The sequence below is a fragment of the Podarcis melisellensis genome (assembly GCF_964234715.1).
Source record: "Podarcis melisellensis genome assembly, chromosome: 16".
Lineage (NCBI taxonomy): Eukaryota > Metazoa > Chordata > Lepidosauria > Squamata > Lacertidae > Podarcis > Podarcis melisellensis.
In genome coordinates, this window is record NC_138533.1 from 14,995,671 (window position 1) to 15,010,964 (window position 15,294).

The 15,294-nt window shown below is 48.3% G+C and overlaps 1 protein-coding gene across 1 annotated transcript in view; it reads left to right on the plus strand.

Annotated features, from left to right (window-relative positions):
• RASGRP2 (RAS guanyl releasing protein 2) overlaps window positions 1-15,294 on the plus strand; it is a 40,049-nt gene that overhangs the window by 15,430 nt on the left and 9,325 nt on the right. The window contains exons 8-10 of the mRNA XM_081892155.1: window positions 1,822-1,992; window positions 9,519-9,641; window positions 10,574-10,689. Coding sequence (XP_081748281.1) covers window positions 1,822-1,992; window positions 9,519-9,641; window positions 10,574-10,689 — 410 coding nt within the window. The remainder of the gene's footprint in view (window positions 1-1,821; window positions 1,993-9,518; window positions 9,642-10,573; window positions 10,690-15,294) is intronic.

Sequence of the window (15,294 nt, forward strand, 5' to 3'; positions counted from 1 at the left end):
GTTGAGGATCGTAGGAGAGGATATATTGATTAAATATTATCCTTCCTCACTCATGCTAGTGAGCTAGTAGCAGGGCACATTCTCTTGTACATAGCAGGAAGCTAGCTAGTAGTTTCATTTGAATCTCTTGAGTTAAGCAATCTAGTGTGGCTTGTCCAGATTGGATTGTTCCTGGTAAATCCCCTTTAAGGTAAAGGTAAAGGGACCCCTGACTGTTAGGTCCAGTCGTGGCTGATTCTGGGGTTGCGGCGCTCATCTTGCTTTATTGGCCGAGGGAGCCGGCATACAGCTTCCAGGTCATGTGGCCAGCATGACTAAGCCGCTTCTGGCGAACCAGAGCAGCGCATGGAAACACCGTTTACCTTCCCACCAGAGCGGTACCTATTTATCTACTTGCACTCTGACATGCTTTCAAACTGCTAGGTTGGCAGGAGCAGGGACCGAGCAACGGGAGCTCACCCCGTCGCAGGGATTCGAACCGCCGACATTCTGATTGGCAAGCCCTAGGCTCTGTGGTTTAACCCACAGCGCCACCCGCATCCCTAAATCCCCTTTAGTTCCCTCTTAAAAACAATAACGACACAACAGTCTTCTTTAAAAGGAAGGTTTACTTACATCAGGCTTCCTCAACCTCAGCCCTCCAGATGTTTTTGGCCTACAACTCCCATGATCTCTAGCTAGCAGGGCCAGTGGTCAGGGTTGATGGGAATTGTAGTCTCAAAACATCTGGAGGGCCAAGGTTGAGGAAGCCTGGCTTACAGAATGATCCTGAAGGCAGGCTTTAGCTTTTAGTTACAGTTACAGAGAAAGGTGTGGATTCATCCTTTTGTGAGGAATGAGCCCATGTGCTGCTGGCTGAGAAACAAGCACACAGCAAAGGAAGGTAGTCAAGAAAGTGAGAGCATCAGGAGAGAAGGGAAGATGGCTGCGTGACCAGCCCTTTTATGGGGTCTCCCAGGCCATGGTCATGCCCAGCTATCTATCCGGTCACACAGGGGGAGGATGCTCCAGACCAGGTGTGACAGGAAGTCCACCTGGCTGGAGCAACATTATCCTGTGTGTCCACTCTGGGCAAACAGGAAATGTTGTATTTGATTGCTTTTGTGATGTTATATCCCACAAATTTGGCGGGATGCAAATTGCTTGCGGTGGCCTCTGGGTCTCCCTTTGCAACGCAGCCCAGTTGCATTTGAGGCAACAGTATGGGGGCCTACAAAACTTCCTCGACAAAGTTTATTTATTTATTTATTTTGGCTCAGTCAGTAGAGCATGAGACTCTTAGAGTCACGGGTTCGAGTCCCACGTTGAGTGAAAGATTCCTGCATTGCAGGGGGTTGGGCTAGAACACCATACAATAAAACCGTAGGAAAGTTAAAGAGAGACTTCAGTTAGCCATTGTGGGAGAATATGTTCTTACAGTAATTACCTGCATGGACCTGGCCAGAAAAGCCCCAAAAAGTTTTCTGCTGACATTTAAAAGGTTGAAACAGAAGGAACCTGCTGAATCTCCAGTGGCAAGGAGTTCCACTGGTCTGGGCTGGTGGTACAAAAGGCTCTTTTTCTTGTTATTGTCTGATGAGTATCACCAACTCAGGGAACGATCAATGATGCTCCTGCAGATGATCTCAGTGACTGAGCTGGGATAGAAGGGTTCAGGTGGCCCCTGAAGCACCCTGGACTTAAATACCCATTTAGTGAGGGGGGCCCTCCATTGAGCAGTGGGGAATCCCATCCTTGCAGTTAGATGTTTTTGGAGAAAGATTGCAACAGATCTAGCAGGAAAGGGAGAAGCAGAAAGTGTTGTGGCACTTTCAAGGCTAGTTGTGGACTGAACTGAGGTCAGCCGGCAAGCAGAACATTTTCTATTGGAAACAGCAAGTCTCAAGCTCTGACTCTGCTTTGTGTGTGTCTCAGGTCTCCCTGGATCAGTACCAGACAGAAGAGGAGATCTACCAGCTCTCTCTGCAGCGGGAGCCCCGGAACAAATCCACGGTAAGCCCCTGATGATACTGGCAGGATGAGACGGGGCCTGAATCAAAGCAGCCCTAGTGTGTGTGGGAAATGGCAGCGGAAGAGGAGTGTGTGCGTGTGTGTTTTCCTCATCCCCTTGCCACCTTGTAACTGCCAGCTGAGAGACAGTACAGAGCAGTGGTTAGAGTGTCAGACCAGGACCTGGGAGACCAGGGTTCAAATCCCCCACTTGGCCACGAGGTTCACTGGGTGACTTGGGGGGGGGGTAGTCCTTGCATCTTGGCCTAACCCCACCTCACAGGGTTGTTGTATGGGGGATTAAATGAGGAGTGGGGGAGAACCATGTATGCTGCTACCTTCAGCTGTCTGGAGAAAAGGGTGTGGTATATAAATGCAATCAATCAATCAATCAATCAGTCAGGGACATGTGTGTGTGTGTGTGTGTGAGAGAGAGGGGGGGGGTGGCTCGTGCCCAGGCAAGAACATGTGAAAGCCTGTTTTGGGTCTGAGCCCTCGCCTGCCACTGGTGGCCTTGGCCTCATATCTCCATGGCGGAGCCCCTGCCATTGTATTCAGGTGGCCGCAGGTTCAATCCCCAGGATCTCAATTTCAGGATCAGGGAAGAAATTCTTGGGTAGAGCCTCCTTAGACTCAGAAGCCCAGCTGATCAGAGCAACAGACCATTGTGGTGTGTGTGTGTGTGTGTGTATGTATATATATATATATGCAGGTTTTGGTGTCCTCGGGTGTCTTCCCGTGTAAAAGTTGGGGTGTCTAGGCGACGTTTCGACGAGGTCTCACTCGTCATCTTCAGGCTGGTGCTGACACCCCAACTTTTACACGGGAAGACACCCGAGGACACCAAAACCTGCATTCCTGTACCCGTGAAAATCTACGAAAGCATATATATATATATATATATATACACACACATATGCATGCGCTTAGTGCTCTTTTTCTTCAAAAATGTTTAGAGGTACAGTGGTATCTCAGGTTAAGTACTTAATTCGTTCTGGAGGTCCATTCATAACCGGAAACAGTTCTTAACCTGAAACACCACTTTAGCTAATGGGGCCTCCCGCTGCCGCCGCGCCGCCGGAGCACGATTTCTGTTCTCATCCTGAAGCAAAGTTCTTAACCTGAAGCACTATTTCTGGGTTAGCGGAGTCTGTAACCTGAAGCGTATGTAACCCGAGGTACCACTGTACTCTCAATTTCACACTCATATTGAAATACTGCCCCTCAATGAGGTCAAACTTAGATTCACAAAATGTTTAGGGGTATGCGTACCCCACTGTATATATGGAATGAATGGGGGAGCAGGCAGAGGGGAAGAGGGAGCTGTTTTGAATTAGACCATCAGTCTGTATTTACTACTGAGAATGCATAAATAAAGACTGTTCGGAAAAAGAGGAAGAGCAGGGGAGTCATTGCTGGGCTGGGCAGGTCATTGGTCGATGGCTCAGGACAAGGCAGCGTGACCCTGAGTGACCCCCTCTGGCCTCCTTGGGAGCCGAGCATGACATGAGCATTGCAGATGGATTTGACATCTGGAGAGAGGAAGGGAGAAGAGCAGAAACTGCTGCGACAGGGGCAGCGAGAGAGTTACAAAGCACTTAAAGGCACAGGATCATAGAATCGCAGAGTTGGACGGGACCACGAGAGTCATTTAGTCCATGGATAGGCAAACTAAGGCCCGGGGGCCGAATCCAGCCCAATCGCCTTCTCAATCCGGGAATCAGTGTGTTTTTACATGAGTAGAATGTGTCCTTCTACTTAAAATGCATCTCTGGGTTATTTGTGGGGCATAGGAATTCATTCTCCCCCCCCCGAAAAAAATAGTCCGGCCCCCCACAAGGTCTGAGGGACAGTGGACTGGCCCCCTGCTGAAAAGGTTTGCTGACCTCTGACTAGCCCAACCCTCTGCGATGCAGGAATCACAGCTAAAGAGGCCTTAACAGATGCCCATCTGACTGCTGCTTAAAAACTGCCAGTGAAGGAGAGTCCACCCCCTTCCCAGGTTGTCCGTTCCACTGTCAAACAGCTCTTGCCCTCCGAAAACTATTCCTGATATTCAGTTGGAATTTCTTTTCTTGTTATTTGAATCCGTTGGTTGGGGTCTTTCCCTCTGGAGCAGCAGAAAACAAGCTTGCTCTGTCTTCCCAGTGACAGCTCTTCAGATATTTGAAGCCTGCTATCGAATCCCCTCTCAGTAACAAGTGTGCCTATGTTTAATTTATATAGAATGATAGATTTGTAGAGTTGGAAGGGGCCATGAGGGTCATCTAGTCCCACTCCCTGCAATGCAGGGATCTTTTGCTCCACTTGGGGCTTGAACCTACGACCCTGAGATTAACATGCTCTACCCACTGAGAAATGAACAGGGTGGGTGGCATCACATCCACACTGTGCTTTGCAGTCTCCTATGAGCAAATAATAGTTTTTGAAGTTCTGAAAAGAGTGGGTGGGTGAGGAGATCTGGGGTTCGCTGCAAGAACTCCAGGTCCAACTTCTAACAAAGCCCCTGCTGTACAGCAAGAAGGTCCAGGGTCCGTTCTGCTTGTTGGGTTCTGCTTTCTTTTTGAGGAGGGGCACCTGGAGAGTCAGGGACGCGGGTGGTGCTATGGGTTAAACCACAGAGCCTAGGACTTGCTGATCAGAAGGTCGGCGGTTCGAATCCCCACGAAGGGGTGAGCTCCCATTGCTCGGTCCCTGCTCCTGCCAACCTAGCAGTTCGAAAGCATGTCAAAGTGTAAGTAGATAAATAGGTACCACTCCGGCGGGAAGGTAAACGGTGTTTCTGCTCTGGTTTGCCAGAAGCGGCTTAGTCATGCTGGCCACATGACCCGGAAGCTGTACGCCGGCTCCCTCGGCCAGTAAAGCAAGATGAGTGCCGCAACCCCAGAGTCGTTTGCGACTGGACTTAACGGTCCAGGGTCCCTTTACCTTTACCTTTTACCTGGAGAGTCAGGGCACTTTTTTGCAATACTTTACGTACAAAGAGGCAAGAGGAGACAAAAGGCCTAAGCAGGCAGAGGGCCCTCTTGGTAGTGGCGCCCGCCCTGTGGAACGCCCTCCCATCAGATGTCAAGGAAATAAGCTACTCTCTTACTTTTAGAAGACATCTGAAGGCAGCCCTGTTTAGGGACGTTTTTAATGTTTAATGCTGTAACATGTTTTTAATATTCGGTTGGGAGCTGCCCAGAGTGTCTGGGGAGACCCAGCCAGATGGGCAGGGTATAAATAATAAATTATTATTATTATTATTATTATTATTATTATTATTATTATTATTATTATTATTATTACTAAGCACTTCTAGGGGGTGACCTCCCACATCAGCTCTCCTATCTCCTGCAACCAACAAGGCACTTGTTTATTATTGGCATCTGAAAGGCAGCCCAAGAGAGGAGGGTTCTCTGCTGGGCAGCTGTCAATCAAACTTCCAGTGTTCCCCAACCTGCAGCTTTCCAGATGTTTTGGACTACAAGTCCCACCAGCCCCCCCGACAACACACTGTCTGGAGGCTTGATGGGAGTTGTAGTCCATAACATCTGGAAAACATCTTCTTTACCTGCTAAGGTCAGGGAAGGGGTGGAGGGAGTCACCTTCCAAACTCTAGGAGGGCCCAACTAGGCTTAAAAGTAAAAGAAAACCTGAGCAGCCCTCCTGCGGGGATAGGTGGGTACCATGTTCTCTCCCCGCCAAGAGCTGCCTCTCCAAAGCTTGCCTTTGCATTTCCAACTGATGCTGCAGCAGCTCCCAGGGAATCTTCCCTTGAGATGCAACAAGCACCTTCAGAGAGTTAAACTCCTCGATCCCAAGGCTGCTATTTGCATATCCAGCCCCCTAAAAAACCAAAACCCTGTGCATGTTAAGCACATCCAGAGAATTAACTTTGCCCTAGATTCCTGCTCTTTAATTTCCCTTAAGAGACCTCGGCTGAACATTCCAGCCTTGTTAGAATTATTTCTCCCCAAAGCCCAACTCTGATCAGCCACTGTTCAGGTAAAGCTTTTGCGACTTCCCTATCCTCTCTGTGCCCTCCTTTCTCTGGCAGGTAATGTCTTGCAAAGGATTGCTTCTGGGGTGGGGAGGGGTTGGGGGCTCAAGGGCTGTTGCCAGACTCTGCACATGCTCAGAGGTGTCAGCCTGACCTGGAAAGCAAGCTTGGGGTCATTGAGCCATGGTTCAAAACCTGGGTTTCCACTTTGTCCTTTCTGCCCCCCACCCACCCCAAAAGGAATTCTTCTACCCTCTCATTTTTCCATAATATTTTTTTTTTAAACTGAAGCTTTGTCATAATACAGTATGATAAAAAAACCAAACTGATCTAAATGAGAAAAAAAGAGAAAAGAAAATGCAAAGTCATAGAACCATAGAATTGTAGAGTTGGAAGGAGCCTTGAGGATCATCTAACCTTGGTGTTTTCAGGTCAATCTTAACTCTTGTCTCACGCAAAAAGGGGTGGACTCCCCCAGCTCTCACCTAGCAGCTTCCCTTTCTTCTCCCAGCCTTCCGCCCTAGAAGATGTTCCCTTCCCTGCCTCTCTCACAGGGTCCTTCATCAACCATCCATCACTTTCTCAATAGCAACCCAGAAGGAATTCCTCTACCCTCTTTATAATGTTCAGATTGTTGGCGCTCATCCTGGGTAGCTTTTTAGTCACAGATATGCCACACACACAGGGACGCGGGTGGCGCTGTGGGTTAAACCACAGAGCTTAGGACTTGCCGATCAGAAGGTCGGCAGTTCGAATCCCCGTGATGGGGTGAGCTCCTGTTGCTTGGTCCCTGCTCCTGCCAACCTAGCCGTTCGAAAGCATGTCAAAGTGCAAGTAGATAAGTGCAAGTAGATAAATAGGTACTGCTCCAGCGGGAAGGTAAACGGCGTTTCTGTGCACTGCTCTGGTTCATCAGAAGCGGCTTAGTCATGCTGGCCACATGACCCAGAAGCTGTACGCCGGCTCCCTCAGCCAATAAAGCAAGATGAGCGCCGCAACCCCAGAGTCGGCCATGACTGGATCTAATGGTCAGGGGACCCTTTACCTTTATGCCACACACACACACTCGGACACTCAGTGGCCATAAGGATCAGTTCTGAGCAGTGTAAGAGCATCAGGACATCAGAAGAGTGCTGCTGGATGAGGCCAGTGGCCCACGTAGTCCAGCAGCCTGTTCTCCCAGCAGCCAGCCAGATGCCCACTGGCATAGCAGGACTTGGGCACAAGAGCCCTCTCCCCTCCTGCCCTTTCCAGCAACTGGTATTCAGAGGCATCACTGCCTCCAACTATGAAGGCAAAGCAGAGCCGTCATGGCTAGTAGCTATCAAGACCTCTTTCCATGAATTTATCTAATCCTGTTTTTAAAGCCACCCAAGTGCAACTGGGATAGCTCAGTTGGTAGAGCATGAGACTCTTAAGCTCAGGGCTGTGAGTTCGAGCCCCACGTTGGGTAAAATATTCCTGCATTGCAGGGGGTTGGACTAGATGGGTTCTTGTGGTCCCTTCCAACTCTGCAGTTCTATGGTGGCCACCACTGCCTCCTGGGGTATATTGTGTGTGTGTTTGTGTACGTGTATATGTGTGTGCATTAATGCCGGGATGGTGTTGGGGCCTGAATTTAACCATCCTTCCCAGCCTATCCCAGGCTTCCTCCCTTGGGGATCCGTTTCCTGTGGTCAGGGAACAGAAGCCACCGGATACAACTGTATGTTTGCGATCGAGCTCTGCTGCTGCTTCTCCTTCTGCCCCCACCTCCCCCCACTCCCACCGACAGCTGTTGAAAAAAATTGTCCCATCTGCACTTTTAAGCAAAGCAAACCTGGCTTTGCACTTCCTGTGGATTGACATGCAGATTTGAACCCGTTTATCCCTTTGCTTTTCCGCACTTCTCCAAATTGAGCAATATAGCTCTTGCTCAGAAGATGCAAAGTGCTGCATTTTAGGGTAAAACGCAGGAGAAATATTTTTCTTTTCTTTTTTTGGGAATATTTTTTATTGTTTTACAAAATAAATCACATGATTAACACAGTTAAATTTTGAAATGAAACAAGATTTTTCCAAATCCTAGGACTTCCCTCCTCCTCTCCGTGGATCCTTTAAAAATCTTAATCAACTGCATATTATAGTTCATCCAAATTATGGTCTTTCAGGAGACGGTTAATATTTCGGGGGAGAAATGCAAAAAAACCTGTGTATTTTGTGAAAAAATGGCGCTAGTACAAAAGTTTGTGCCCTAAAAATCGCGGAATGCTGCAGAAGCGGAAAAGAAGGGGAGTTATGAATGAGCATGTGAGAAATTGTCACAGGCCAGAAACAGATTGCTGTGTCCCTCCCTCCCACCGGCTGGTGTTGGGGCAGCCCCAGGGGTGCTGCCTAGAAGGGGTGGTCAGGGGGCTGCCCAAAGGGGGGGGGTCGCTTGGCCAGAGCACTAGGACCCAAGGAGCTGGGTGGCCATCAGGGGAGCCAGGGTGGCGCGGTTCCTGAAGGGTGTGGGGAACCCAGGTTCAAGGGCTACTCCTTGAAGTGGGCTGAGGGTGGTTGGATGAGCATCCTCCATCTCTCCATCTCACCTTCATCCAGATGTGTAATGAGGATAAAAGCATGTCTCTCTCTCTCTGAACTCCTTGGACGAACTATAATGAAGGCAAACATGGGGGACTCGTGTCCCTTCTGCGCTCCACCCCAGCGCCAGCTGCCTCTTAATGCAGCACATATGGCCCCTGCAGATTTTAGTTTAGTGAAAAGGCAGGTAAGAGGTGTGCACGATAGAAGTTTATAAAATCATGCACGGCAGGGAGAAAGTGGATAGAGAGAAGTTACTTCTCCCTGTCACGTAATACTAGAACTTGTGGGCTTCCAATGAAGCTGAATATTAGAAGGTTTGGGAGAGAGAGAGAAGAAGAAAGCACTTCTTCACAGAGCACACAGTTAAACTGCGGAACTCACTGCCACAGGAAGCTGTGATGACCACCAACTTGGATGGTTTAAAAAGAGGATTGGGCAGATTTGTGGATGACGAGGAGGCTATCTGCAGCTACTAGCCTTGATGGCTATTCTTTTGCTGCCACAGTGGGAGGCAGCAGTGCTTCTGAATGCCAGCTGCTGGGAACCCCAGTAGAGTAGAGGGCCCTTGTGCTCAGATCCTGCTTGTAGGTTTCCCAGAAGAGTCATCTGGTTGGCCACTATGAGAACAGGATGTTGGGCTTAGACGGACACTGACCTGATCCAACCACGGGGCTCTTTTTATTTTGTCCTGCTTTTTGTGCTGAGCTGCATTCCTGAGTTTTCGTGGTTTATCTCCTTGCTGCTGTTTTTTTTCCAAATGACATTGCTCTCCTGTTTTTAAACTCCTTCTGTACAAGTGTGTTTCTGGATTGTGAACCTGCTATTTTTTAAATGGCTAAATTTCTGGAGAATGGGATATTGTAGGGTGGTGGTGTTGTTTTTTTTTTAAGTATGTACGGTAAGCTATCTTGGGGTAATAAAAGGAAGCAGAGAAATATTTTGAATGGATGAATAGTTTCACTTTCTCCTTCTCCCACAGCCTTCCAGCCCCACGTCCTCCACCCCCCCACCCCAGCCCGTGGTCATTGAGGAGTGGGCATCAGTGCCCAAACCCAAACCGGACCAGGCGATTGTGCGGAAGCACATTGAGAAGATGGTTGAGGTAAGACTTGGGGTGGGTGGGGAGTAGCAGAGGGAGGGAAGATCCTGGTGGTGGTTACATCCAGGAGGAATCTAGACACTCATAAAAAAAAACATTGTGAAAATGCTTTTTAAAAAAAACGTTTTGAAAAAAAGATATTTTGCCATAGCTCACCATCGCCATCTAGGGTCACATTTGTATAATGCACTTTATAGCACACTTAAAACGTTTTGTTTGCTGAGTCCCAGATAATACATTAGAGGCTCCTCAGGTCTGGAGGCTCATCGTAGGGACAAGTGACTTTTTTTGTTAAAAGTTGAGCAATTTCACATTTGAGTTCTTTGAGGACTCGTGTGGGGATGCTACCCAGAACCAGTGATTTTTATTTATCTTGTCCCCAAGGCCTCAAACTTTGTCTCATGCCATTGTTATTTGCCTCGGTTCTTCACATTCCCTTCTTGTGAAAATCATTTTGGACATAAAGCTTAGGGAACAAGCTGTGCTATCATAATGATTAAGGTTTTAAATGATAATTTTAGGTTATATGTTAGTGACTAAGTTTTAATTTATATAGTTTTTAACTGTTGCTGTATCTGTATTGTCCCTGTTATACCTAATTGCAAATTCAAATGTATCCCTATGATACACAGGGATGACTTCCTTGATATTGTATGTGGGCTAGAACTGGTCTGTGACCGAAATAATAAAATTCAATTCAATTTTGGGCACAGGGATTTGCCCTCTTCCATTGTGAAGACAGATGCAAATAATACATGTGGCTTCTCTGCAAACTCCTTCTCCTCCTTTAGCACTCCTTAGACTCCCTTTTCATCCAAGGGTGAGGGGTGAGGGGCAGAAACATAGCCAGGGATTTACAGGGGGCAGTGTGGGTGATTATACTGGGTACACTTCAGTGATGTCTTGCTTCCAACTTACCCCCATCTTCCTTTCAGTCCGTCTTCAGGAACTTTGATGTGGATGGAGACGGGCACATTTCCCAGGAAGAGTTCAAGATCATCCGGAATAACTTCCCGTACCTGTGCAAATTTGGAGACCTGGATGAAAATCAGTGAGTTGCCCCTCAGGGAGGTTCAAACCAGCCTGAGGCTCGAACAACTTCCATCCCGCCCCAAATGTCATCCTTACCTGCCCTGTTTGTTCGTTTCTTATATATTAATTACTAGGTTAGGTAAAGGTAAAGGGACCCCTGACCATTAGGTCCAGTCGTGGCCGACTCTGGGGTTGCGGCGCTCATCTCGCTTTATTGGCTGAGGGAGCCGGCGTACAGCTTCCGGGTCATGTGGCCAGCATGACTAAGCCGCTTCTGGCGAACCAGAGCAGCACACGGAAACGCCGTTTACCTTCCCGCCGGAGTGGTGCCTATTTATCTACTTGCACTCTGACGTGCTTTCGAACTGCTAGGTTGGCAGGAGCAGGGACCGAGCAACGGGAGCTCACCCCCGTCGTGGGGATTCAAGCCGTGACCTTCTGATCCTCAGGTCCTAGGCTCTGTGGTTTAACCCACAGTGCCACCTGCATTACTAATTAATAAATTACGTTAATCTTAATTATTATTCACCCCACCTTTTTGTTTCCGTTTAGAAGCGCCCAAAGTGGCTTGCATCAAAAATACAAAAGCTTAACCATGGCATTACCATTGAAACTCAGAACTTGGGCATTTGAGTTCCTGAGTTCAGTTTGAGAAACAATAGTTTTCAAAAATGGATGCAGGCCTCCAATGATCCACCCACATTTCCGTTTCTCCCGTGATTTCAAGTCGTGCTTTTATTTCCTTGTCCTGCCACTTTCCTGCCTGTGGAGTTTGAGAAGGAGCCACTTTGAAGTTTTGAGGAGAGCAAGAGATGAACGCAGCCAAGTTAAGAGGCTTGTGTGTCACCTTTAAAGATTAACAGGTTGCCTGCGGCAGACGGTTGGACCACAGTTGGAGCACAGTCTGCTCCATCAGATATGCTTGTAGCCGTAATTATTGTGGTTTGTGTCCTATGTGAAAGGCACCTGACCCAGACCTGCTTTGGGGTGTGCGTGTATCATAGACTCATACAGCTGAAAGGGACACCAAGGATCATTTAGTCCAACCCTGTGCAGTATATCATTGGGGTGGCTCCAAGCTGCTTATGGGGTGCACATCTCGAACTCCTGGTTTGGTTTTGCTGCTTGGGTCATGCCTTTCTCCAAGTTGTGCAAACGTGACAGTTTTGATTGGAGAAAATGACTGTAGATCTTGCAGGAGATTGTCCCCCCCCCCCCGGTCACGGAGAGAGAGAGAGGGATAGAAGGAAGCCGGTTTTGAGGTTTCAGGGGCAGATAAACTTTTAGCTATCTTAAAAAAAAACAAAAAAAAAAACTTTTCTGACCCAAGTTGCGCCTTGAACTTTAGTGCAAATAAGGAACTGGGAACCCGCTTCAGCTCTGGTTGTCAAAATAAACCTGTTTGCCTTTTGCACAAACCTCTTTCTTGTTTTTGCTGCCGTGGATGAACACAGAAGTTCATCCTTGCAAAATTGTTTTGAAGAAGCAGGAGGGCTGCTTGAAAGCTTGAGCTGTTTTTTCCTGAAGTGTGTTCTTACACCTCTCTCTCTTTCTCTCTCCACACACACACACACACACACACACTTTTCTGCTTTGTGATCAGAATCAACTTTGCAAAACGAATCTTGATACCACTTGAATTTTGTGTGTGTGTGTTGCGGGGCAGGGAGTGAAGAGAGACATGGGGGGTGAATTGCATGTTCCTTCTGGCAGAGTTGGAGTTTGCTTCCCTTCCTTGGGAGAGGACCAAGACACCCTGGCTTTCAGCCCACCCTGCGAGCTTCCTCTGGGACTGAACGACTCAAAACTATGACAGCCCCAGAGTCCTCCTTACAGGCCCCAAACACCAACAACGCTCCTTATTTGGTGACCTGCCTCTCTTGCCTGCTCTGCTTCACTACAGCCACCTCCACCCCAAAACACACTCTCTCTCTCTCTCTGTGTGTGTGTGTGTGTGTGTGCAGAGGAGCGGGTGACGTGGGGGACCTTTCCTCACTCACTCTGTGAATCTCTGTGGTTTCCGGGGCTGCCTCCACCCTGCCTCTCGGTGTGTGGGAACTGGGAGGGGCGAGGCGTGGCAGGGATAGTGGCTGCCTCTTCACAAAACATTGTGTTCAAAGGCTGCCCCATATTTGTCCTCAGGGACACCTAAAGACATGGCCCTCCCCTACTTCCCCACCTGAGAACCCTCCCTACCCCCTTGTGCAGCTGGGGCTTATTTTCCAAACAGAGAGGGGCACCCCCTTGCTGGGGTGTGGGTCTGATCTGTGGCTGCTCTCAGGGTTGGGGAGGGAAAATAACTCCCCTCCCCACTCCCTGTGCTAAGACAAGCAATACAGTGTTACTTTTGGTTACAGACGCTTCAGGTTACAGACTCCGCTAACCCAGAAATAGTACCTCAGATTAAGAACTTTGCTTCAGGGTGAGAACAGAAATCGTGTGATGGCAGTGCAAGGCCCCATTAACTAAAGTGGTACCTCAGGTTAAGAACAGTTTCAGGTTAAGAACGGACCTCCAGAACGAATTAAGTTCTTAACCCAAGGTACCACTGTAGTTTAAGGGTGGTCTGGCGGTGACAGAGCTGAGATAAATCGGGGCAACGCTTTGGTCATTTATTTGTCTGCTTGCTGCCTTAGTGGCCTCCCTTTCGAAACAAAGTGCGTGGGTCTCTCCCACCCTTCCCTTTTGTCCTCACAACAACCCTACGAGGTAGGCAAGGCTGAAAGAATGTGACTGGCGTCTATGGGCTGCTAGGTGAATCGCTGGCTGGAATGGGGAATTTGGTCCTCCCTCCTAGTTCTAACCCTGCTTTCTAAAGTACTTTTCAAGCAAAGGCCCGAGCATTTTTGCCTTTGGCTCACTTTTCCCCATGAAAAACTTGCTCTTTAGTGCTAAATCGGAACAAACAGCAATCCGTGAAAAACGCCTTTGTTCCAATTTAGCACTAAAGCACAGGTTTTCCCGGGGGTGGGGAACGATGGGTCAAACAGAAATGTTGATGAGCCCTAATCTAAGGGTGTGGAGATCTCTATTCTGTTGAAGGCTGCATCCCCTCAACATTAATTTGTATGTGGGGGTGGGTGGGGGTCTAGACTGCAAAGTGCCTAGGGCCCTCCCACCTTTTGTTCTGCCCTACACCTTCTCTCTCTCTGGCAAGTGAAGCCAGGATGTCCCCGTCCTGGAATAGCTATCACTAGTGAACCAGACTCAACAATCTTGGCAACAGGAGTCATTTGAGATTCTTGTGAATAATTTGGAATCCAGGAGCACCCCTTGATTTTGAGGTGTTTAAAACTGTTACGGCTAAAATCTGGGTGCGGGGCTACACTGCCACCCAGCTCGTCAGACTAAGTGTCCGCGGGTCCCTGCGGAAGAAAATGAGCTCAGCCGGACAGGAGCAAAATGCGGAGATCCAAGGTTTATTGCGCAACAGGTTCAAGACGAGATTGAACCCTGAGAAAGGGGTGACATGAACTTTTGAAACTCCCTCCATGTCCCAGAATACAGTGCAAAATACATCCCAGTTACATCATGAATACATTAAGGAAAGGTTGGGTTACACAGATTACATCATGAATACATTAAGGAGAGGTTGGGTTACACCGGATTAACATATGGAGGAGGGAGGGGGGAATATGCAGAGCTGGAGATATGCGCAGATAAGCGCTTCCTGAGTGCCGGTGATGGGAAGACAATGGTCCATGTATGCATAGTCTGTCACCTGGCATTGCCCGGAGGAAAGGATTATGGAGGACAGGGGAGGGGTGATGGAGTCCTAGAGTAATTGAGCAAATATATTGTAGCGAAGAAGGTGAAGAAGACATGCCTCCCCTTCCGTAACAAAACCAATCGAGGCGTTTATAGGTTTTATGAAATAAAATAAATTGTGTAAGAAGAGTCTGCTGGATCAGGTGTGTTGGAAGTGGGCCGCCTGGCCGGCTTGTAGCATCTCACTGTTAACAGAGAAATCTGAGGGCTCCCTTGGACAAAAAACAAGGACACCAGCCAGGAATACCAGAGCAAAACAGGAGCCAGTAGGCTTGGTCTTTATTGAAGACTGTCGCAACAGGATTCCCACCTGCCACAAGGTGGAACAAGATGGAAGCCCCGAACAAAAGAGCCCCCAAACTTTTATTAGCTGCTAATCCCCATGTTACACCTCCACCCCCAAACTACATCACTAATACATCGTGGTTACATCATGAAAGGGGAGGTCTGGTGGCAGTAATCTGAGCATCCTGGCCCCTGGCCCCATGGTTCCCCTTGCCCTCCACCAAACACCCATCAAGTGTAACAAAAGAGATATTTACATTTCCCTGTTTCTCAGCCAAGTTAATCACACCTTTTTGTCTTCATCAGGTATCAGGAAGCCAGGAATTATCACTCAGGCAGAGGAGCTGCTGAGTAGCTGAGCTCACATGTCTATATGAATTTATGAAGTTTTCCCAGTGAGCCAGTACATAGATACATTTATCGGTGAATTGTTACATTTGGTATAGTGCAGCAAGGGCCCTTTGATCAGATAGGAAGAAACTGTAATGAAGTGTTTTGTGGGGACAAATCACAAAAGTGATTGTGCTGATTTTGGTAGTGGGCTGCATGTGCATATCTGCTGGAGGGGAAC